The 24,271-nt window shown below is 37.4% G+C and overlaps 1 protein-coding gene across 5 annotated transcripts in view; it reads right to left on the bottom strand.

Moving 5' to 3' along the window:
* Positions 1–2,159: 2,159 nt before the first annotated feature.
* CACNA2D1 (calcium voltage-gated channel auxiliary subunit alpha2delta 1) overlaps positions 2,160–24,271 on the bottom strand; it is a 430,557-nt gene continuing 408,445 nt past the window's right edge. For 4 of the 5 annotated variants that reach the window (XM_063323542.1, XM_063323543.1, XM_063323541.1 and 1 more), the window contains 5 exons: positions 22,006–22,061; positions 21,733–21,862; positions 19,780–19,892; positions 16,644–16,726; positions 2,161–7,813 (listed from right to left, as the gene is read on the bottom strand). In XM_063323542.1, the coding sequence (XP_063179612.1) occupies positions 7,697–7,813; positions 16,644–16,726; positions 19,780–19,892; positions 21,733–21,862; positions 22,006–22,061 (499 nt within the window). In that variant the 3' untranslated portion in view covers positions 2,161–7,696. Of the gene's footprint in view, positions 7,814–16,643; positions 16,727–19,779; positions 19,893–21,732; positions 21,863–22,005; positions 22,062–24,271 lie in introns of all 5 variants that reach the window. The other variant, XM_063323544.1, reaches the window with a different exon arrangement.

Consider the following 24,271-nt stretch of genomic DNA (forward strand, 5'->3'; position numbering starts at 1 on the left):
AGAATCACGTTTTGAATTCATATATCTCCACTGCTTGGTCTCTTTCTCTGGATCTAGCCATCCTCATGCCTCAAAGTCAATAGCAAGGTTGTCTGCGCAGCTGCAGCTACAATCAAACCTCCAGTGGCTGGCCATCCGAATAGTTCTCCCTCCTCCACTGACTATATTGAGTGAGCAGCCTGGGAACACAGACACCTAGCGAATCACTTGGTGCTCCCCTAGGGATTCCCACTGCATAGGATTCAGCCCCAAGTTCTCAAAGTTTTCATGCATGTTATTTCCCGTACCGGAATTCTCAAAAGATGGCAAAAGCAAATCCTACCATTATATGGAGTCTTTTATCCTTTGTGCAGACTACAGGTAACCGGAACAGGAGACTGCTCTTGATTTCCAGGCAATTAGAAATTAAGTATTACAGTATCTTTCCAGGCAGAGCTGAACCTCAGCTGCCTGCAATTTTCTCTTAGAGCTAATTGATTCCTGAAGATATAAGAGAGCTTATAAGGCAAACTGACTAACTCTTACCATAGTGAGTACTAATTGCCTGGACTCTCAAAATAGCTTACCAGAATAACACATGCTAACCACACATACCAAAACATAGCGCTATTAGTCAGTGTTCCAAGCATGTTAATTACCCTCTCTATAGTCTATGTGTGTGTATTACAATGCTCCAAAAATTTATTTTTAAATAATCAAGACACAGAATGGAGGCTGAGGTTACAAGAGTCTGGGTTACACGAAGAGACTGAGTTAAAGCAACCGAAGTTAAAATGGGAATTCTGAGATTGCTTCCATTCTCAATTCCACAAGATTTGTTTCATTTATAAAATAACTAATTCAGTGACTGAAAAAATAATTGAAAGATTTTCTTGAAGAGGAAGAGTGAATACCACTGAAGTCCTATATTTCATATTTCCTTTCTCAGAACTGCTGTCAGAACCTAGCAGCACTACAAGCCCATTAAAAAAATAGCGTGAAAATAATGGATAAAGTAGCAGATGCAGTTTTTACTTAATGTGATAATTCGTCTCTTTGAAAAGGCATGCTAGTGAAACAGCAGCAGTAAATTCTTTTTTAAGAATCCACCTTCTGATCATGAAGACAGATGCTCAAAGCCTGGGCAGACCAGCGGCTTGCATAGCAAACTCCTAAACTCTTTTCGTTCTTGAGTGGACTCATGACTAATTGTAGACAACTACAGTTAGGAGAGACAAATCACAAACAAGTTTACCATTTCCCAAGGAAAACACTTACTACCAAGTTTGAATACCTGTTCTACAAAACATAGGATGTACACTGGAGATCTAGTCAAGAAAATGCTTGTGAGATCCAAAGAAAAAGAGGTTCAAACCCCCAAAGAACCAGAGGGTGGGTGTTCTACCAAAAGGGGACCCTTTAATAAAAGGCTTCTAGGTTTTTGAACAAGGTTTCAAAAGGACCAGTCGGCTTCTGGGAATGTGCTATTGCCAATCAGGAAAACTGAGAAGTATATATATATATATATATATAAAACACATTTAGAAGAAATACAGTTAGAATTGAGAGAAGATAATTCTCCTGGAAAAGTCTCATTTCCTTCCCTCCTCCCCCATACACACTTTGGGAACAAAAGCTCCTAATGGCCCATTGGAAAGGGAGACGTTGTTTTCCATGTCTTTTGCAACAGGCAGAGAAGATGTTGTACCATTTAGGGTGTGCGTTTCAAGCAGCGCTGGGCTAATAGATGTGACAGCGAAGGGGTTTTATAATATCAGTGTTACATAACTTCTTGATTTTGGGAGATGGTTAGCAGCAATAGAGCTGCATTGGACAATGTGAATTCATCTCTCAAAATAATATCAGATGACAGGCCAAGTGTATTCTGGCTTGATTTGCAGCAGGGACAAGTATAGAATATCTCACTGCAGTGCAGCCATTCCCAAATCAAACTGCTGAAGTCAAAGACGCTTGTACGTTCCAGAAGTGGGGGAAGAAACCCCCTGTTTTCTGAAAGTGTCTGCTCCCGGTACATAATGAATTGTGTATTGTAAGACAGAATTTAAATTAAACATGTACCAGGAAGGAATTTGGGGTTTTTATTTATTTCTACATCTCAATGGCAGTCAGCATACAGAAAACATGATACAATGAGTTCAGCATGTGGGGCTAATCATGTAGTTAGGCGGCAATGTTTAATCTAGTTGAGGCCAGTAATCTCTGGATGTTGATGTGCAGTGTCATGCGCTGCCTTGTAGCATTTCCACATGGGCGATCTGTTACTTTGCAGCATTAGAATCTGCATTTGATTTCTTACTCTCTTATCTGACTCCTCAGGGATTCGGTAAATCCAGCAGTAATTTACGACTGCCATTCTCTCTGGGCTTTGACACATACACAGTCAAGGATTAAAATCAGGCTTCTAAAGCGGTTACCACTTGCAGCCATCTGCCCTGCCCTTCTGACGGAGATTGTCAGTGCCACCACAGTAAGTCTGAAAACCCAGCGAAGCAACTCCCGAACGTCTCAAGCCTGTTTATTAAGGTGCATAGATCCACTTTGAATTTAATGCTTAGCTGAGACGGTAGCGGTACAGAAGCCGATTCATAAATCATGCAGCAATCTCTGTCAGAGGTGGGGCAACAACTTGGGCAGCACCCATCTGAGCCATCTGATTTTAGTCTGCTTCTTCATGTGAATGAACCCTTGGACTTCATCAATGTTTACAAGTTAGTAAATGACAATCCTTCCAAAAGCAATTGTTTCAGAACAACAGGGCTACTTCAGATACTTTGCAGACTGTTATTTTACTGAGTGCTTTACAGACTCTCAGCTTTCATTGGTTACAATTTCTTCTTTAGCTTTTTTGAAAGTTTCATAGCCTCAAATGAAGCAGAAATGAGGGTTTACTGCACGCCCTCCTTTGAACCCCAGTAAGAAGTGTGTTAAGTCACTGTCTCCACGTTGGAAAATCTATCTCTTTCAGACACTTAGGTGCAAACTCAGAAGTGTCGTATAGCAAATTATGTAGGCTCTAATTTACACGGTTTTATTACAGAGTGAACAGAGTTATAGGGCAGTTGTTGATTTTAAATGATAAACTTTTATTCTGAATATACTGTTTTTGCACAAGAATTAACACAACAGTTCTAGGATTATAAACTTTTTATAACATTATTGTACAAATTTTTACAAAAAAATTATTTTTCCAGGCTCGTCAAGTTCCACAAAAGTGTCAAGAGAACACAAGAAAAGGGAGAAAGACCTGCTTGCCTTGTAGGAGCAACCAAGCCTTTTTTTGCAGAAACGCACACTGAGCATTTCAATAAAAATATCCCAGAAAGCATGATCCAGACATTCCGTACAACACAAGAAGAGAAGACAGCTTTGTCAGATCACAATCGCAATTTCATGGCATCTGAACAAGACAGTATCCCTTTAGCCTCAGTGAAATTATTTCTTCAAGATGATGTTTTTCTTTTAAACCATAAACAGGACAGATGTGAGTAGCTGGGAAGAGGGTGAGGCTAACTTTTCAAAACTCTTGAATTGTTTTCAGACACTTTGTTTTAATCTTTTTACAGTAGTGTACAATGAGTATTAACAATATTAACATTGTGGTATGACAAAAAAATAATAATAAATCTGGCCTTTGTTAAAGGCTAGGATGCCTGATGAAGCGAGGGTAAAATTTATCCTAAGGAAGGAGTTATTAAGATTTCACCTTCGGTCGACATTCCAGAAACACCCCAGTGCGTTGCGGTGCCTCGTAGGCGTTAATATACTTCTTAATAACCAGCGTGCTAGCATCTGAATTTTTAGGACCAGTGGGACTGAGGTTGTGTTTTGAAATTAAGACATACTAAGCACGTTTTCTGAGCTTAAGTGTTAACGGGAACAAAAGGTTTTAATGTCTCTTCAGTGATACTGAAAAACTCTCCACCGCAGCAAGTAACACTTGGGTTTCAAAGGTCACTTAAAAGGGATACTGCCTATTTGAACCCAGTAAGGCCAGTTTTTAAGTTAGTAAAAGGAATATTATAGGAAAACTTACAAATGGCAGCAACACTGTTTTTTCGTCAAGTTAAGCAGTAAAGCCTCAAGCGTTAGAAACATGAAAAAGATCATACTAAAGTCTTAAAGGTACAGGACCTAAAAATCTTGTCAATCAAACCTGCTATGTCATGTTAAAAACCTGTTACAAATATGGACCACGGTCAGTGTTTTGGCAGTAATGCTGGTTGTTTAAATGAAAAATTAGAAAGAAACCTTTCATGTTAAGTCCTCAGACCATGTTTTGCACAGTACCATGCTGTAACAACTTTAATGGTGGTTATTCGTCAGATATTCAACAGGCTGCATGACTTTTGTGTAAACTGAAACAGTCCCAACAGTTCCCTTAGTGCTGTTTAAAGGATCTGAGCAAATATCAACAGAGCTTTTTATCTGGCTTTAAAAAAAAAACAAAACAAAACAAACAACTTTTTATGACATATTGTCATTTGAAAATGTCTGAATTTAAAGCCTAGGATCAAGTTTCTTCTCTCACAGACAAAAGAAGGCGACTATTATGCATTATGTGAGAGTAAGGATACTCTTCTGCATAAGAATATGTATTTATTCATGCAAGTTATTTCAAACAGATTGGTATTCACATTTTGAGATAGCTAAAGTTCACATTGCATTTTCTATCTGTTTTTTGTAATTTGCAGATATCTAGGTAATGCATTTTAAAAAATCTTGACCATCACTCGGATATAATCAAAATATATATTGCTTGCTGCCAAAAGAAGCCAAAATTTCATTTGTTCTTTTTTAAAGTATTGGGTTCTCTGGAGACACTACTAAGCCCTTGTGGGAGGGCTAGATCCTGAGTTTTCTATCAGACAGGTATCATGGCTGGAAGGCTAAGTATACAGAAACATGGTTCTTCGGGTCATAGAGAGGGTCAGAGGAGAGGAACAAAGGACTTTTCCTTCTTCGGATAACTCAAGAAGGCTAATGTGTCTGCATGGCATGGGCTTCCCCCTCCTTTTGTATTTGAGCACGCTAAGGGAAGTGGGATGAGAGCAAAAGCCAAGGTGTTTTCTGTGGCAGCAGGGCTTTGTGCCATCTTTCTTTCTGCCTACAGGCTCTAATCAAATGTTTATTAAGTAACTCAAAATACGGCCTACCAGCATGAGCAAATTCCAAAATGTTAAATAACGTAACTTTTCCATGAAGGGTTTCTTTTCGGAAGCTAAGTGAAAACTATAGAGAACTTAAGATACCGACGATCTTTCAATAAATTAAAAAAGCAAACTGCAAACTAATATGTATTTTAAGTAATCTTAGAGTAAAAGCTATGAGTGTAGTAAGCATTGGCCTAATCCTACAAAACTTGTTCCTCCCATAAAATTTCAATTGAACATGTTAAAGGAAAACGCAGGATGCAGTCTTAGCATTAGAAAGACTCAACCCAATTTTTTGTCAGGTGGTAACTGGTGATAGGGTGAAGAGAAGCGCAGTAACATGACTGGAAGGAAGAGCTCCAAGACTAACTTCACCATATTGTCAAAATCAGCCCACCTTCCCCGAGGAGGACCTGAAGTCATCCAACACAATTAAGTGTACTTTTAGCCCCATGACTTTACTAGAGATATTTTTTAAAAAGCTAGATCTGATCACTGAACAAAAGGTCAGGTTTTATTTTTTTTCACTCACTGTACTCTCATTCATGAGAAAATAAATAGCTGGAGCCAAGGTACGTACATGAGAAAAACAACAAACCAGCCATGGGTACAACTACAGTAGACATCTGATCTTTTAAGCCGTGCCATGGCTTTGAGTAACTTCTTCAGTTTTCATAGGATATTAATGCATGCCCAATTATTTCTTTAAGCTTTTGGCATGATCAAAATTGTATCAATCAATCGCCAGCATATACATACCAATGCTTTGCATTGTTTTATTTTTTTAAAGAGCTAGTGTATTGTGCCATGTTAATATTTGCATATTGCAGTTGTTAGCAGAATTGTACAATACCAGCAGAGTTGCACATTCATTGGTTTAGCTGTCTTGCAATACTGTTTAGTTCTGAAAACTAGAAAGAAAGCGCAAATCATATTTTGCATCAACACTATGCTACACCGTAATATTGTAATTTACTGCACCAATCTGTATCACCAATGAGGTTGTATAAAAACAACTTCTAAAATTATTATTCACAATCAAGTATCAATGTGCATACATACAGATTCAAGGCTCCCCATTTGTTTAGATTTTTTTCTAATCTCAGCAACCAGGACACTTTGCTGTTAAATATGCTATTTTCAATAATAAATAGCAACAGCAGAAGTTTTCATATTATGGGTATTTTTATATGAAGGAAACAAAGGGGGAACCTGATATGAACCTTAGAGAACATATACTTCCAAAAATAAATGTGTTAAATCTGATTTTTATATACTTAAAATATCTGTACACAGGTTTTAATGTGAGATCGCTATTCTGTAAAAAATTCAACTCAACCCTTTTGTTACGATAGCTAAATTTACCCTATTTTCTCAGCTTTTTCATTGCACAGTATATTCAGAGCTCTGTTTCAATATATAATTTAATATGATTTGATTGCAACACATTGCAATGTTCTGTTTCTCACACAATAAAAGAATCACTCAGTTACCTTTTCAATGGACTATACTCTACCATCAAAGAAAACAAACTGAAAAACAATAACATAGCATCATCATCATGCAAAATACCCTTGGAAACCAACGTCCAAATATCACAAAGACATTTTTTATTCACAAGCGTTTTTGTTTGAGCCTTTGAAGGATTCGACTAGCTTTATATATAACTGTGTTGTGAAAAGGAAGTGAATATTACACTGAAATTAACATTTTTCTGACAGATGACACCAAGTTTAAGATGAGAATCACTTTTTAGTTAAACTCTCAAGCAACTTTATATACCTAAAAACAGAAGTTTCCCTCCTTCCTTCCTTCCTTCCTTCCTTCCTTCCTTCCTTCCTTCCTTCCTTCCTTCCTTCCTTCCTTCCTTCCTTCCTTCCTTCCTTCCTTCCTTCCTTCCTTCCTTCCTTCCAACTAACAATTTATAAACCTACCAAATCTTAGGTGGCTACATGATTGATTTTGGAAGAATAAACCACTTATCATAAAGCATTTCAACCATGCTGAACTTCTGATGAAGACTAGCCAATATTTGCATTTTACTCAACTAGTTTGGACAAAGCTGATGTTCGAAGCAGCCATCATGGTGCTAATAATGTATATTGGGGAGTGCGTTTTCTTTTTTCTATTTTTTTTTTTAATAACTGTTCATGTAAAAGAATATAAATCTTCAAGATATCTAAAGCTTAAAAGAAATTAAAATGATATACATAAGCTATTATCAGGGGAGCCCTTTTACATGAAGTCATCAAGATTACAACAACAAACAAACTAAAAAAAAAATAAAATCTTAGATTCCCCAATGGAGCACGTACAGAATTCCATTTGGATGGCATAGATGATGCAGCATTCACACACGTTTAAGTATCCGACACTCCAACATGCAGCCACCGGGGGTGCCTTTATGAGTCTCACAACGAGTGATAACCAGACACGAGCGCTGCTGTTCTGCTGCTGTCTGAAGAGCTGACCCTTTTCCTAATGAAACTGAGGCTATCGTTTTGGCCGGGTCTTGATTAAGTTACGCAGGTTTTGGTTTAGCAAGGTCATAACTGGCAGTGTCTGCTGCCAGATAACAGCCAAAGCAGGACCAACTGAATTCCTACCATAGACCACAGCGATGGACTCAGACCAGAGACACCACCGCAGTCAGCCGAATCTTCCTGTTGACAAGGAAAGAAGAAATCATTTAACACCAATTAGAATTAAATTTCCTGAGAAGTAATCTACGTTCTAGTCTTCAACATTTTGAACTATCCTTGAGGCATCCTTTTTGGTCTTATATATGTTATTTTTTCTAAAATAACAGCAAAATAATTCCCGGAAGGTTGTCTGATTTTTGATACAAAGAGTGACATTACTACATTGACTATAAGCATGGGAGGATTAAATACTTACAAGACTTACTGCAGTCACTTATGAACTAGATGGGATACTTAAACAATCAAACAAAAAATGCTGTGGGATATATCTGGGGGCCCCATTAAACCACATCTATATTCCTTAAAATTACATCAATTTGGAGATTTTGAGTACCACTTTATTGTGAGGAAAGGTGGAAGAACAGTTAACTTTTCAAGATTAGAAAACATATACCACAATATGTTCAGGTCCATTTCATCAACATGATCACACATTAAAACAAATATGCTCTGCAGGTGAAGACACGATCAAAGAGAATGAAAACCCTTTCTCTGTCTCTGGTGCTCTATTCAAGTATGAGAAACAAGTTTTCTATTGGCTTTTTGTACACGTTTGATGCAATCTGTAAAGAAGACACCTTCCAGTTTGTGGGCTCACTCTGAGCTGCATCACTCTGTCATGCATCAGTGGACCTAACTATTCATTATGCCACACAGCAATCACACCTCTTTTCCCCATTCCTTTTTGCCACTAATTGTTCTTATTTGGTCCCATTTTGCTTACAATGCATAACATCTTTCACATTATGGACTATTCATTAGTCTGGCTGACATACATTTGATACCTGTTCTGGAGTCTGTAACATCTTTACACCTTCTTGTTTCTCAGAGCTTATACAATCTATATTTGGCTGCCTAAAACACCAGGACACTATTCCAGCCATCCCCTGCACCGCCCCGTCCACCAAGTCTGAGACTCATGGGTAGCCCTGAAGGCTGAAAATATTTGGTTTTCCTCTTGTTTTCACTGTATTCTGTACTCATAGCATAAAAAGACACTTTCCATTTTCCAAGAGATCCCAAACCTCCAAGGACAAGTCAGCAGTGAAGGTAGGAAGGGAATTCCTATGAACAGGGGAAACTTCTTGAACAGGAGGAACGTGTGCAGGGAAGGACAGACTGCACCTTAACAGTAACAGAGCCAGAGCTGCTGGCAAAGAAATTAAAAAGATTTTCAAACAGAAAGCAGAGGAAAGCCAACGAGAGTGGAACAGCTCCTGGTTCGGTCTGACATGCCACTGAAGCATATGTCACTAATATTCAACGTGCCTCAGATAAGGCTGGGGGGGTTGTGGATAAAAAGTTCAATCAGGATAAATAAAGAAGGGTCATTAAAACACCTTTAATTTATTGACACATCCTTAAGCAAAACTTCCAAGTGCTTCTACATAAATGCTAAGAACATTAATATAAAGTTGGGGGAATGAAGACAAGTCTTCAATGAACCATCCCAAAATAATACTTATATCAGAAACCTGGTGGAAGGGGAATAATCAGCAGGACAAAGCATTGTCAGGCTACCAGCTTCGTAAGAATGGCAGTGGAGGACATATAGCAGAAGGGTAGTATGTAAAGTATAACATAAAATGTAATAGCATAAAAGTATTATAGGAAAAGGGAAGTATGATGGAATCTCCATGGGTAAGAAATTTCAGAGTCTAATAATAAAAATGCAACACTAGGATTGCACTGCTCACCACCCGATCAAAGTGAAAATATTAATCATGAAATGTTAGAGAAGCCATATATAGACTGGATCAATGTCTTATCAAAACAAGATGTAGAGATCACATTTTTGGTTATGATAAATAGCTGCCTTTTTAGACAACCAGTCTTTGACTCTTCAGTGGTGCATGGGGCCGTCTTCAAAATTATTAGTAGAGAGCTGCTCTGTATAGCTCTACTAGCTCCATAGAGCACAGTGCAATAGGATTTAGCATTGTTGTGTGAGAGATCGGGCCAACCAAATCCAAAACAAAAAATACCAACTTCAAGAAAGGAAACTACATGAAAATACCAAAAGCAGTTAAAAACCCCCAAACAACCCCAAACCCAAGAAAACAGAAAAAACCCTTTAACAAACAAACAAAAACCAGATAGTAGAAAAAAACCCTAGAAGCATCATCTCAAAAAGTAAGTCCCTCACAAGTATCCAGAAGAATATTTGGAAATATTGCATTAGATATCCAGGTAAAATGAATGCCACAATTAGGACAACCACCACCACCCCCACCACCCCCCCCAGAAACACAACCCCAAAACAAATGAAAAAACCACCAACACCTCTCCCCCCCAAAAAAACCCGAACAAACCCAAAACCCCAAAGAAACACGACTGCATGGATCAGTAGGGAAATTAAGTATACTGTCATAGGGAAAAGGTCGGTATTTAAGAAATCAAGTTTAATCCAATGGGCAAGAACAGGCAGGCACATAAAAATGGCAGATTAGATATAAACAGGAAATTGGGAAGGCTGATAAAGAATTTTTGACGACCTCCCTACAAAATATGCTGAAAAAGATCGTACAAAGTTTTTGAGTACATCAAAAGCACAAAGGCAAATATGGAGTTAGGGCAGCTGCTTGGTAACAGAGGTGTGCAGAGGGAACTTGCGGATTACAGGGCATAGCAAACAACTTCAATGAGCTCTTTGTGTCAGTTTTAAGGGGTGAAGACTTTAATAAGATTACCACCACACACAATGCATCATTTAAGGCAGAGAGGTCAGATGAATCAGAATCAGTTTGGAATAAATATATGGAAAATCAGATAAAGCAGAAAAATTAGACTCAATATGTCATCAGGAATTACAGCATTCACCCACAGCCTTCTTTAGAAACTTCGATGTAAAAAAAAAAAACAACACAAAACAAAACAAAAAACAGCATTCAAGTTCTTCAAAAAAAAAAAAAAGAAGAAAAAAAATATTAATTCTATCCTAAAGCAAATAGCTCACATTAGCTGCCATTCTTTATCAATATCAGCTATTTCCAGATATGTCTCTGTCTCTGTTGGCTTTATAATTTAGTTCTATAACTTTGGCGTGGGTTTGTGGGTTTCTTTTAGTTGATTGTACTCTACAAGTTCAAAATTCCTAAGGTTTCCGGTCAACCAGTAAGTCATAAGTGAACTCTGCTGCACCAGATTTGGAGTAGGATGCTAAGATTTGAAGATGCGCTGAACTTTCTGGTTTATTTAGTTTGGCTCTGTCACTTGTTGCATCTGCATTGTGTCTTGTCATGTAGTTTTATTTCTATTCAAAGCACCTAAAAATAACCCTGTTGCTTCTTCCTCACAATGAGTACCATAAGAAACGATTTTCAGTAAAGGTTTCTTCTCACATGAATTCAATGAATAGTGCTTGGTGTTACCTCTTGGTATATAAGATTCTTATCACTGAAATTAATTAGAAGAGTCATCTTTGAAGAAATAATCTAAAGTAAAGCACAAGGTTTAAAATTTGCCAATAGAGGGGAGATGTCTGGAGCTTGAGAAAGAAGTAATTTGAAGGTCTTAAATAATATTGTGCATATAGGAAGGGGAAAACATCTTTATAGTAAAAACTGCACGCAGTATGGATCAGGGTAGATGGAGCTCCCCATATAGAAATATACAGTACTGAGCTTTCATGGCACCAAATATATATAGACCAAATATTGGATAAATTATGTTGATGAATTAATCCTACCACTATACGTACTTGAAAAAGAAACTCCGTTCTGTTGCTCGTTTCTATTTGCTTTTTGAGATTTTTTTTAAACTACATCAGAATTTACGGGCACTGCTTTTACATTCAATAGTTAAGACTATGTAATATTCCCATTGGATTGAAAAGAAATATTTTAATATCTTTTGCTATCTCCCTAAGACTACACAGGGCAGTTTTTAAAGGATTCACAACTTCACTACAGCGGAGAATGTCTTGGAAGCCTCATGCAGGAGAGAAATCTTTTTATTATGAATGACAGAGTTAAGCTGTACTAGACAAAAGTATACAAGATTTATATACATATTTCAAGGTTGGTCAGATTTTAACCTCATATGGATCAAAGTCACATTGAATTTCTGAGGTTTGTAGGCCAATTTACAGTGGTAAACCAGCAGTTCTGCCAAGAACAATTATAAATATTCTCTCTGGAATCCGTTATTCTTTTGTGTCCTAAGCCAAGATGAAAATAGTAGTGGCAAAGGAGGTACAGTAAATCCTATCTAAATTACTTTTTCCTCCCCAGCATTGAACATTGTAGTTTTCTTTGCATTTTAACTGTTGTGAAAATGACAAGAAATGTAAAAAATAAAAGGAGGATAAAGTCTGATTGCATGCCGATTTACACAAATTAAAAAAAAATCAACAGTTTTAAGGAAATGAGTGGGAACCCATCATTACTTTGCAACCAGATTGAGGAAAACGTCAGTTTTAATGGTCTTCAAAATGTCTTTTTTGAAAAAAACTTCTCCTATGCCTGAGCTGAAAGAAAACTTTTTCCTGTAAATGTTATTTTTGAAATTTTTTATAAAATTGCTTATAAGAAACTACATAGCAACATTTTATCTTATTTTTACCTTATTTTCTCTTTACCTCCACCAGTGCAATTAGACACTGAGCTATTTTTCAGCAGTTTCACTGAAATTTTCCAGCCCTCTACATCAGTCTCTACTGCATCAGTCACAAAGTAAACCTGAATAACCAACAGATCAGTTGGGGATGTCCTCTCTTTGTTGTCTTCAAAATAATATTCTGTGTAGTATTTCTCTTTGAAGACAGAAAAAATTGGAAAATAAATTGTAAAGAATCCATTTTAGCCAGGTTCATTTCATCAGAAGTGTATCAGAAATTTCTTGCGTTAATAAGTCACCTGTCCAATTTCCTTGCATGCTTGATGTGGAGAAGCGTCAAATCCAAATGTCATCTCCTTTGTCATGCCTTACTATGATAACTCTAGAGAGGGTTATTTTACAACATCACACAGTGTGAAAATTATTCAGCACTTGCAGAATGGAAATGGATGTTTTTATAAAACCATAATTTCATTGCTAAGTACCAAACCCACATAGTCATTACTATATATCGACATTTCCTTGAAGGCAGTGCAGGTCCATAATTTTAAAGACACACATGGAAATATAAATGCATATATACGTACATACATGACTAAGCCTACAAACATACTCGTTACTCTTTTAGAAGTACACCATAACTATTTAATGTACTAAAACTTTGTCTTGAAACCTTAATCATCAGAACCCTTTCAGAAGCCATTGTGCTACACTGACTATAAAAAGGATAAAATAACAACATCTGCCAAAGAGCTTCTGATCTGGACCTTGATATCAACTGGTTACCTCAAAGTTATACATTTTATAAGCATATATTTAAACGCTTCATATTGCATGGAGAAGAACTTTGCTTTTACTCAAGAGTCATTTCAAGTTCCAGTGCAAGGTCTTTCACAAATTTGGTGTTACCCTCCTTTGCCTGCATGACCACAAAAAGCTGTCAAAGCTGTACAGATGCCCTCATCTAGACCAGGGATGCAGCCAATCCCATCAAGATGTATACAGTCATCTTGGCTGCTAATCACCCCCAAAGCTCCCACTGACATCCCTGGGAGCTGATGGAAATAAGACATTCCCAGAAGGAGCTAAAAACCTTTAAAGTTCTTCTCTTTATTCTCAGACAAGGCAAACAAAACCAGTGTGTGTGGACAAAGTAAGAGCAAGCCATTCAAGAGGCTGATAAAGCCTATTTTGTTATCCTTAATAAAGAAAAAAAAAGAAAAAGAAAAAGAAAAAGCTGCTGTTACTGAACCTGATCAGCTGGTTTATATCTGTGTTGGCTTCAATGATTTTAATAAAACTACACAGATTAATGTCCAGAGAGAACCCATTTCCAAAATCACAAAGTTATTAAAACCAGGATGAATGAACAAAATTACCTTTATAACTTTCTGCTGCCAAAAGTCTATCAGCTAAAATTATATTCCATGGGTTTCCCAGTATTTTGGTTTGCCTTCTTGATCAGAAAGACATTTTGGACATAAAGAATTCAGCTCAAGGTGAGTCTCTGCTGCATTACGTACACTGGACAGTAGCTTTTTAATTAAAATAAAGTTATTTGCAGAGCAAATTGCATGAGTAAGAACATGAGATGTTAATCTTCTAGATTTTAATGTGAAAGCCAACTGACTTGGGGGAAGGGACTTTCAACCTTCCTTACAACCTTCAGCCATGGCTGTGCAAGTTTCTAGGTTTGCTAGAAGTTAGATCATTTAAATACAGGATAGGAAACTTCAAAATTACTCAAATACAGCTGTTAAATGAGCTTTACCCTTTTTTTCACTGATGTTCAGGTGATATTAAGTGAACCTTCCCCCAGGTATAATAGGAACATAAATTACTGAGAAAACGAGTATTCTACATGTTTACAATTTTAAATATGTTATTACACTAAGTCTGAAAAATGATCTCTAAGGTTCCATTTCTGCTTCTCAGCTGCCTTTACTTTGATAGATATGTTAGTATCTCCCTCTAGTGGTTTTCTGCGTAATAATATTGATCAGGAACCCCTCCAGTGTACAAGGTCATGAGTTTTATTCTCATTAGATCAGCAAAATATGTCACTAGCACAGTAGTGCACACTCTCACACTATTAAACGCAACACAGTCTGAAATACCAAGGCTTTCATTATGAACCCCAGAGCCTTCACTAAGTCAACATACAGGACTTCACGTATCCATGTACTTAGAAGAAAAAACCTACCTTCTGCTGTAGTAAGGCAATCAATATGTTGATGTTACAAAAAGTTAAAAAGCAAAAATATTATTTTACTGATTTCATCGTTTAACCAAATTGATGCACACTATTACCTTCCACCATTAACATTTGTGTTAACTTGAATGCAGTGGAAACTCCTTGCTCTTCCCAATAGCACCGCTCCCAGTATTCTTATACAGAGCATTGATCTTTGCAATCCCTAGGTAGAACTTTATTTTCACAGGTATTGTAGTCTCTTCTAATTACTTTGTACCTTTGTCTCTGTGCAGAAAACCTTCTTCTTCTGATTGATTTCAACAGGGACAAGGGGAAAATGCGTTGAAGGGAATGACACTGACTCAGTTGGTACATGTGCAATCTCAAAAGAGCCAACCATATAAACCCAACAGGTTCCTTCTCTTTGTATTTGCTATGGGAGAGGCCCTTGTGTTCTGTAATTCTGATTTATAAGGCTCCAGACAGGGTTTTTTCATATTTAATTTCCCTTAATATTGCAATAATAATTTGCTCCAGATTGTTGCTTTTAGGGCTCGCTTCATTCTGTTTTCTTTTGTATGCTTAGTAAGTAAAAAAGTCTGCTAATTTTTTAAGCCAAGAACAAAACAAAAAATTAGAGAAAGTAACTGACCATCCACACCACATGAAAACTTGCAGAAAAATGAAGATAGGAGCAGACGTCATGGCAGAGGCACGACTCGTTGTGCATATAGGCTGATCCTATTAATAACGGGCAAAGTAGCAAGTAGAGGAAAGGAAAGAAAACACAGAAAAAAAGACATACAAGATGAGATATCATGCAGATTGCTGGCAGTTAGCAGAGTTAATGTGAAAGCATCCACCCAAGAGCAAGAGATTCACAGCAAATTTTGCAAATAAACTTAACCAAAACAATCCACTGTTACAAAACACATGACTTACACGCTGATTAGCACATCAAGCTAGTGAGCAAGAGTTGTACTTTCACACACAATCGTATCAGGAAGACTTGGAATATTTACAATGACCAAATAGCTTTTGGATGGGTTTTCAACTTTGTTTAACCTTTGTTGGCCAGTAAGAAGACTTCCTTTTTAAAGTACCATTTGGTTACTAGAAAAATGCATTGAATACCAACTGTCTGGACTTCTTTAACACTCCAGACTTCTCAAACGTTATGCCCCACTAAAGAAAAGCAGAGAATATACTGGATTAAAACCTGGTATATGGCAGTGATAGCCAACTAACTGCACTACTTTTGGACAATCTTTCATTTGCAGAAATGGGATAAGGCATTAAAAATGCATTTTTAAAATATTTCTATAACGGCAGATACTTCCCTGTTCAATACCTTTTGTCTTGAAATTTATTCAGATCAATTTGAATTCAACATATTCTATTTCATACAGTATTTTGAAAGGTAAGAGATTATACTCAAAGTAAATTATATCTGTGGCACAGTTATAATTTTTCTCCTTCAAAACTTTATTTTATACAGCGCAGGGAGTACTAAACAGCAAAGTTTGCTGATTTAAGTTTTATACCTATTAAAAATGTGACCTAAGGTCAATACATGTTTGCAGATTTTCTAAGTGGAACAGTATCCTAAACCAGATATAATATTTTTTATCATTTATCAGCATCTTAAATAATATTTGGAAAAGCTAATATAAAAATACTACCTCTAAGCCAGGATTATCATCTAGGTGTGAAAGCCATTGAGGAACTGAATTTCACAGCACCTTACAGGGACCATCAGATTTACGCTTGCTGATGTTTGGGGGTTTTTTTAGAGGGAATCATGTGTGAAAGTGCAATGGTTACAGGAAAGGCAGATAAGAAAGCAGCTGTTAATTTTATGTTAATCATGGGATACTTAAAATAGAGTGACTATGATCTAGAGTGAACAGTATGTTTAGTGATAGATAGAAAGGTTGCCAGGCACCAAGGTACATTTAAATGCAGTTTTCACTGCTCTTCTAAAACAGCTCTACAATTGTTTTTAAAGATAGTCCTAAAGTCTTACAAGTTCAATTTTACCTGTTTGGCTTCATCAAAACAGACATCAGGTCCCTTTCTGTATCTGGGTTGTTTGACCATTTCGCAAGGATTTGGCCCTTCATCTGTTTCTCTGGTTAAGGACCATGACTGTTTTTCCTGCACCGTACATTAGCAGGATTAACATTCTGTTTTTACTTTCGTGGGAGAAGTTTTATGCTAATTCAGATAGTACCGAAATAAACATCAATAGTCACCATACCTTGTTTAAATTAAAGAAAACCAAACCAAACCAACCCTCCAGATAAATTGAAATCAGATACCCTTTTTTTTACACTGCTTTAATCAAGAAAATAAACATCCTGCATGACTTTTTAGAGCCAGTACTTCCAGAACTGTACACAAGATAAATAAATATAAAAGCTGAGGGTTTTTTAAGATTTTCTGTATTGCTTTTATTACCATCGCATAAATATTACAGAACATATTTGACGAAGTAGTAAATTTTCAATGGTACTTATTGGTTATAGCACACGTTACCACTGATTTATTCTGCTAAAATGAAGAAACACAGTAAAAGCGAGAAGCCTGTTTGGAAAGTAAAGTTACATACAGGCTGAAAATTGCAGTGAAGGCCTAGAAGAACTGCTGGGTTTATGATGTGTACACCTATATTACCCCAAATATCATAGACAAGATCATCCCACTGTAGACTTTGATGGTAAATGACAGAAAACCTAATCAGATCTCATTAGCATTTCAGTGATGAAGGGAGACAGAGAAAATGCTGTCCAAACTAACAGCAGAACAGCAGGATAGAAACGGGAGCGGTGGCATGCTATTAATTAGCTAACTGTAAATGCGAGGTAATACTTTAGCTTACACCTCTGAAATCTGTAATTGCTGATATTTAGATGTAAGTACTATACTTCACATTTGCCACAGGCTAACAAGGGACACAAGTCATGGCAGTGTACTTGAAAGGCAAACTGCAAAAGCCTCTTCTGTTGAAACCTGCTTATGTTACCATTCAGTATGTTAAGCTTTTTTTTATTCCACTGTTGGCAGTACACACATGAAAGCTAAGCAAGAGTGTTTTATAAAAATCAGGCACCAAAGCTTTACTTATCTTAGTAGCTCTAACTTATACCTGAAGGAATCCTATCCATGCGCTACTGTGGAGTACTGGAGCAGCCTCACTGCAATGAGCGGAGATGCCCAATGGAAGAGACAGCAAGAGGACAGGGAATTTAGCTCTACAGATCTACATCTGTCTTCATTCAGATCTTATCAGACCCACCTCCCCTCTCCTCTGCCGGGGCCCAGCTGAAAGGGAAGTCGAAACGTAGAAATGTTCTAAAAGACCATGTGCATGAGCAAAGCCGTACCAGCCAGAAGGAAGCAGAGTCTAATAATAACCCTCTGAATAGCACCCAGAGGCCATTCTGTCTGCTTGTGTGATGTTATGCTACATCTGCATTTCACAATGTACCTTAGTTATAGTAAAGAGAGAATAGCTTAGTGCTGCATAGTTGGAACAAAAATGAAATAGTTCATTTAGTCAATGTAAGGCCACCCAGCTGCTCTGGCTGCCTTTTGAGGTTATTTACTGCTTTCTAGAAGGTTTGGGTCCCACAGGGAAATGTACTTCATGTGCCCATTTCCCATCAAACGTGCTTCATTTTCTATAGTGAGTGGTGTCTATAAATTCAGACAGTGGCAACAGTTAATCAAACTGTCATGGACTGGAGCCGATTAGAATATTTGGCTGTGTTTACATAGTTCTGTGATGACATGGATATTGCTTCCACCCCAATGTAACTTCCTTTTCAGCCCAAACATAGGTGAAATTCCAGTTGTATTAATGTGGCAATGAACACATTGCTTGTGCCAAAGAAACACAGTCATCTCTACCACCATCTGCTTTTCTTTCAGGAATGGGAGAGGCTGTCTCAACTAACTTCCTGACATGGACAAAGGTATTACTAATTGTTTTCTATATTCTGTCACAATAATCCAAAACATGACTTGATTTACCATTTCTGGCATGCTATCCTCATGCATATAGAGCAGAGAAAAATTAAGGTGAATTTCTCCTGGCCTAGAATATGTGTATGTTGTTTTTATGTATTTCCATCATCATCACCTGCAGCTATCTACTGGAGCGAACAGGCTAGGGGCATAGAGATTGGCATGAAGGTGGTTGTAAATCAGAACAACCTTTCACATGCTTTTAATTTCAATCCACGTGATGCAAGGACTCTGCTTAGCATGTATGCCACCTATGTCTCCAGTCAGCTTTGAAGAAATTCTGTGCTAGCAGCAACTCTAGCCTTTGATGGTTAAAGAACTTCCACAAGAACTAAGCATTCTCATTGGCACTGAGCACACCAAAGTGCCTCCATCACTTCACCTCAGTTTTGCAGGCATCAGGGCAGCATTTCACCTTTTCATGATCAAACACTTCTATCTTGGTGGTGCCCTTTTTGATTATTTCTCTAGACAGACATACCCTTGTCTTTTCTAAAGGCTGAACAAACCATGGACTCTCAGGCTCCCCTTGCCTGTCCTGTGCTCCAGATGCCAACCACCTTGGTGGCCCTTCACTAGACTTCCTCCAATATGTCACTGTGGTACCGGGGAGCCCCAAACTGTACACAGCACTCCAGACGTGGTCTCACCGGTGCTAAAGAGATGGGATGGATCAATTCTCCCAACCTGCTGACTACACTTTTGCTACCATAGCCCAGGATGTGACTGGCCCTCTTCATCGCAAGGCACAGTGGTAACTGATGTTCAACTTCTTGCCCATCTTGATCCTCAAGTCCTTTTCTGCAAAGCTATTTCTAGTCACTCCACCCCCAGCCTATCCAGCTGCATGTCATTATTCTGTCCTGGATCCAAGACATTGCATCTGTCTCTTGGAAACTTCATTAAGTCCCTGTGAGCCCATTTCTGTTTAGTTCCTCACAAATAACAGCTTTTCTCTCTACCTCAATGACTGCTGTCTCAGATGATTTGTGATATCACCCACAAATATCTGCTGCTTCAAGTACTCCAATGGCAACCATGCTACTAACATGCACATAAACAGGACATTTTTTTTTCCAAATATATCCCAGCGTATCATAGCCAAAAATCAATCCACACTACTAAATAACTTGATTTTAAAGGATACCCGGCTTCTCCGCTTGCATCAGTGGCTTTGGGTCACAGGAGCGGCACAGCAGTTGGCTGTCACTAATAATGAATACTAGATTGGTGTTTGAAATCTTCTCTGCGTGATAAAGTCTGGAAAAAAAGCCAACAAAAACCTATGTTTAAATGAAGCAAGGAAATCCGTATTTGAGAAGGGAATACAGTATTGGAATAAAAGGAATCCAACTTCACAGATTCAGTCTGTCTGCTACTGTTTATCTTTTCCATTAATGAACAGCAAGAAACATTTATAACAAATTTTGTAGTCTTTTCGACATTTCCACGGTTCCCCCTTTTAACTAGACTTAGTAGTGGAAAAAATGGGAAAGAGCATAAAATGACTTTAATTGAATTAATAGCCAGCTCTGTACTGCTGCAACAGTAGCTGTACTGAGAAATCAGTTCAGCCTCACTTCTTCCCCTAACAACGCTGAGAAAACCCCCATTCACAAACACAAACAAACAAACAAAACCCCAACGCATAAACCTGTCTGTAAGAAAGGAGAGACAGAGGTTTAGGGTATGTATGCTGTGTATTGAATGTGTGCTTGTTGCATTTTTACGTGCATATAATTCCACATAAGGCCTTTAAGTTAGTGGGGAAACCTGTTAATCTAACAGGTTAATTGCTTTTAGTGGATCCTAAATACGTTTTCATAGCGGATTCTAAATACATTTTCATACATGTATAAAATAACAAACAATTTTTTTTCTATAGGTGGTTACCACTCTATAAAGCAGAGTTACATTACTTAGATGTGAAATGATCAGGTTATTTCTGAAATTTCACAGACGATGAGTTCGTACCACTTATTGGGTAGAATAAGAGGACAAAATACCTGTTAATTAAATAACTGATGTTGTGATTACATATCTGGTTGATTTAACCAGCTTAAATTGTCCTTTCATACTCATTCCCACACTGTGGCACTATTTTTGCAATATTATCTTAGTAATTTCTGTAGTCTTTCAGTAAACTGAACTAAAGAACTCTTCTGAAAACTCACCAGATTAAAAAAACAAACAAACAAAAAACCCCCAAACTTACAAAAAACCAAACCAAACCCCAACCCCCCAGCTTAATGAGTTCTCTGTACAACCAGGAACCACACAAACACATACTAGCAACATGGAGGAGGAAGTATGGAAATAGAAAAAAATGTCTGGGTGTTTTGGCTGTATTCACCATTCCCCAATGTCCTCTGTCTTTCTTTCCTGCCTTGAAATATGGTCTTCAAGAACTTTGAAATCTGACTGTTAATTTTAATTTCTAAGACATTTTCAAAAAGTCTTCATGTATGGAAACTTTCAACCCAGCAGGCTTTTGTATGAAATGCAGAATTAGGTCCAAGTTGCTATGTTTCTGAAGTATCCAATTTTTTTAATATTAAACATCATCTTGAACAGGCACATGGCACCTGAAGAATAATTCTTTTAATCACAGAACAAAACAGCATGGTTTGCTTAATAAGACCCACAGCTCTTAAATCATGAGCACTGTTGACTAGAAGGTAAATGTGAAGATAAATTGCATAATCTCTTGGCCATCAAAAATTCTAGTGCATAACCAGATTAAAGAAAATAATCTTCTGAATATTGCAGAAGGCCTTTAAATTCACATAATAAATTACAAGAAAATAAATTGTAGCAGAAACAGAAATACAATTTTGATGAAGCATATACAGACTATAAAAAATTTTACTGAAGTATTTCTATAATTCTTCAATTATTACAATTAAAATTCATTCTAAAGAAATACAAAGACAATGAAATTTATCGTTTTACTGCCTCTATACTTCTTTGTCTTCCTTCTGTAAGTGTGGTGTCATTAATCCAAACTAATTTTTTTTTTTTGTTCTTATAACAGTGTCATTATCTTTTGTAAAATAAATGAATATCCAAAAAGTTATTATTTATATTGAAGAAAATTTACCTGGAGCAGTTTATACAGTCTACAATCCCACTGAAAGATTTATCGTCATTTTCAAAGAAATACTGAGTTTGCTCAGTGATACAGCTTGTTTTAGGCAGGGCAGCACCGAAGTCGTCATCTTCCATGTCAGCTGACAGAAAGAAGAAAATAAATAAATAAACAAGGACATTTTTAAGTCAGAGACACAATGGGGAGATCCAAATATGGCCCCCAGCCTAGATTCTTACCTTCTACTTCACTCAAAGTTGACTCTTTAACATTCCCTGGACTTACCTGCCTCAAGGAAACGTGGAAAAGTCAAGCTCAAAAACAGCTGCTGTAAGATAGACCTGAACACAGAAAGACAATATACATTTGTTAAAGGCTTTTTGCCATCTTTGTGTTTTACTGGGTCCTTAAAAACTACTCAAATAAGAATAATTAACAATGGAATCATCGTGGCTAATTATGCTTTTGCCAGTTAATGAAGCTGTGTTTCTTTAAACCTTACAGTTTGGCCCTGGTTTTCTTTCCACGCTTTCTGCCAGTCTTCTTTCATGCTAATCTTTTATGCTACTGTTGAGATTTGCTGTCATTTGTGCTCATAACTCACATAATGGAAATGTTATCATGCCATCCATGTCCTCCTTTTATACCTCTGCGGGAGGTGGAAGATGCATGTTGGCGTCCCTCTAGCACTTAAACTAACCAGAACTCCTTTTGAACACACTCAGGAAAAATGCTCCTGCATTAGATACTTTATACTGATTAAGGCTGATTAAATTGCTGAGAAGGAGATGAACACTGGAATATTACAAGTATATTATAAAAACCATTACTGTAGCAGTTGACTTTTAAAACCATCTCTATTCCTGCTCTTGAGGTATAGAATATATTTTCCTCCTAGATGCTGCTGAACACTTAGGCTTAAAGAGCTCCATTTATTTATTTTCCTTTGCTCATGATCATATTCTTCCTATTTTATTCACTTGAAGCAAGTACCGGCTTGCCACATACATGGCCCCCTTCTCCTCTACCAACCTGTCAAAACAGGAATCGCAATTTAGGTTCCCTGACTCCCTGTTTATGCTTAAACCTTCTTAAGTTGAAGTTTCCTGTCATCATGTTTTAGGTTTCCTTCTGCCTAAAAATAATACTTGATCTCTCCTCATCTCATCCTGCATTAGCGCTTCTTCTGCAGAGAGAAGGGACCGTATAACTTTATTCAACCTCCAAGATTTTTTTTCCTTTTCTCCTTACCCAGTGTGATCCATGCATAAAGAAACAGCATCTGCCTGTCACCTTTCCAGTGGAGGCATTGCCTGCAGGAGCTCTGGATTCACATCCACAACTTTGTGCCGTGAGTGATCAGCTGGACAGTGCACCAGTCATCACGGATGAGCAGAGACCTGACGCCATTCACAGAATCATGGAATGGTTTGGGTTGGAAGGGACCTTAAAGATCATCTAGTTCCAACCTCCCCTGCCATTTGCTGACAGAAAACAGTAATCCTTTGTGAGGATTCAACAGAATTTACAGGGAATTGAGTGAAAAAGGCAGCCTGGAAAAACTGTAAAATCTTCTGAGTTAAAAGAGCATGAAGGAGAAATGATACGTTCTCTCTTAACTAAATGCTGACATATTGCATATAAATTTTGAAAATTATCACTCACACCTTTATCCCGCATTGTTGCCTGAAACACTATAGTTTTCTTTAATAACCTGGTTTCTCTTATTTCTCTGCATTTGCTTTTGCCAGGTGTCTCACTGAATCCATTTTTGGTCAGCCCTTTTCACTCTGCTTGCTTAATGGCCTTCTCTGCCTGCTTCTGACCTAGATTCCATTAAAAACATGTCCACAGAAAGTACTTTCATGACGTGCTTTCAAGTTAAACATCACACAAAATAAACCGCAGGTCTAAATTGAGTCCAGACCACTGATTCTGATTTGAACACTGATAACCTAAAGTTTCTCTGCTTGAGAAGGGCTTAAGTTTCTCTTCTGGATTATTGCCCATCTCCAGTTTTTGAGGTTTGCTGTTGTGCAAGAAAACGGAGAATTTTGCTTTTGCTGTTAACAAAATGTCACCAACAATAAAAAACAACATACAGTTTTCATAGTGCTATCCGTGAGAAAATTACTATATGTTTATTCAGCTGTTATATATTTTAACTCTTAGCTTCATAAAGGAGGTAATTTGTTCCAGTTTGATAAGTATTATATAAAATAAGCATAACAAAACTTTAGAAAAAGGAACCAATAATCTCCAAGGGTGCAATTCACACCAATGCAAAAGTATCACATCAGTCCCAGTTACTTATCCCACTTGGTGCTGGGGTAAGTAGCTGGTAGGGGTGTCTATCTACATGGCTCCGAAACAGGTAAAATTATTTCTGTAGCTATTACTAATAATGCACAAACCAAAGTCAAAAGAAAAGAAAGCTCCTTAATGGATCTTTGGTTTTAAAGATACAGTATTGTGTTCGTGAAAGACAAACCCATTACTGGTGTAATTCTGCCTCTCTCAAGATCAATCCCAAAACTCCACAACAGTCCAA

The sequence above is a fragment of the Chroicocephalus ridibundus genome, chromosome 1 (assembly GCF_963924245.1).
Source record: "Chroicocephalus ridibundus chromosome 1, bChrRid1.1, whole genome shotgun sequence".
In the NCBI taxonomy this organism is placed as follows: Eukaryota; Metazoa; Chordata; class Aves; order Charadriiformes; family Laridae; genus Chroicocephalus; species Chroicocephalus ridibundus.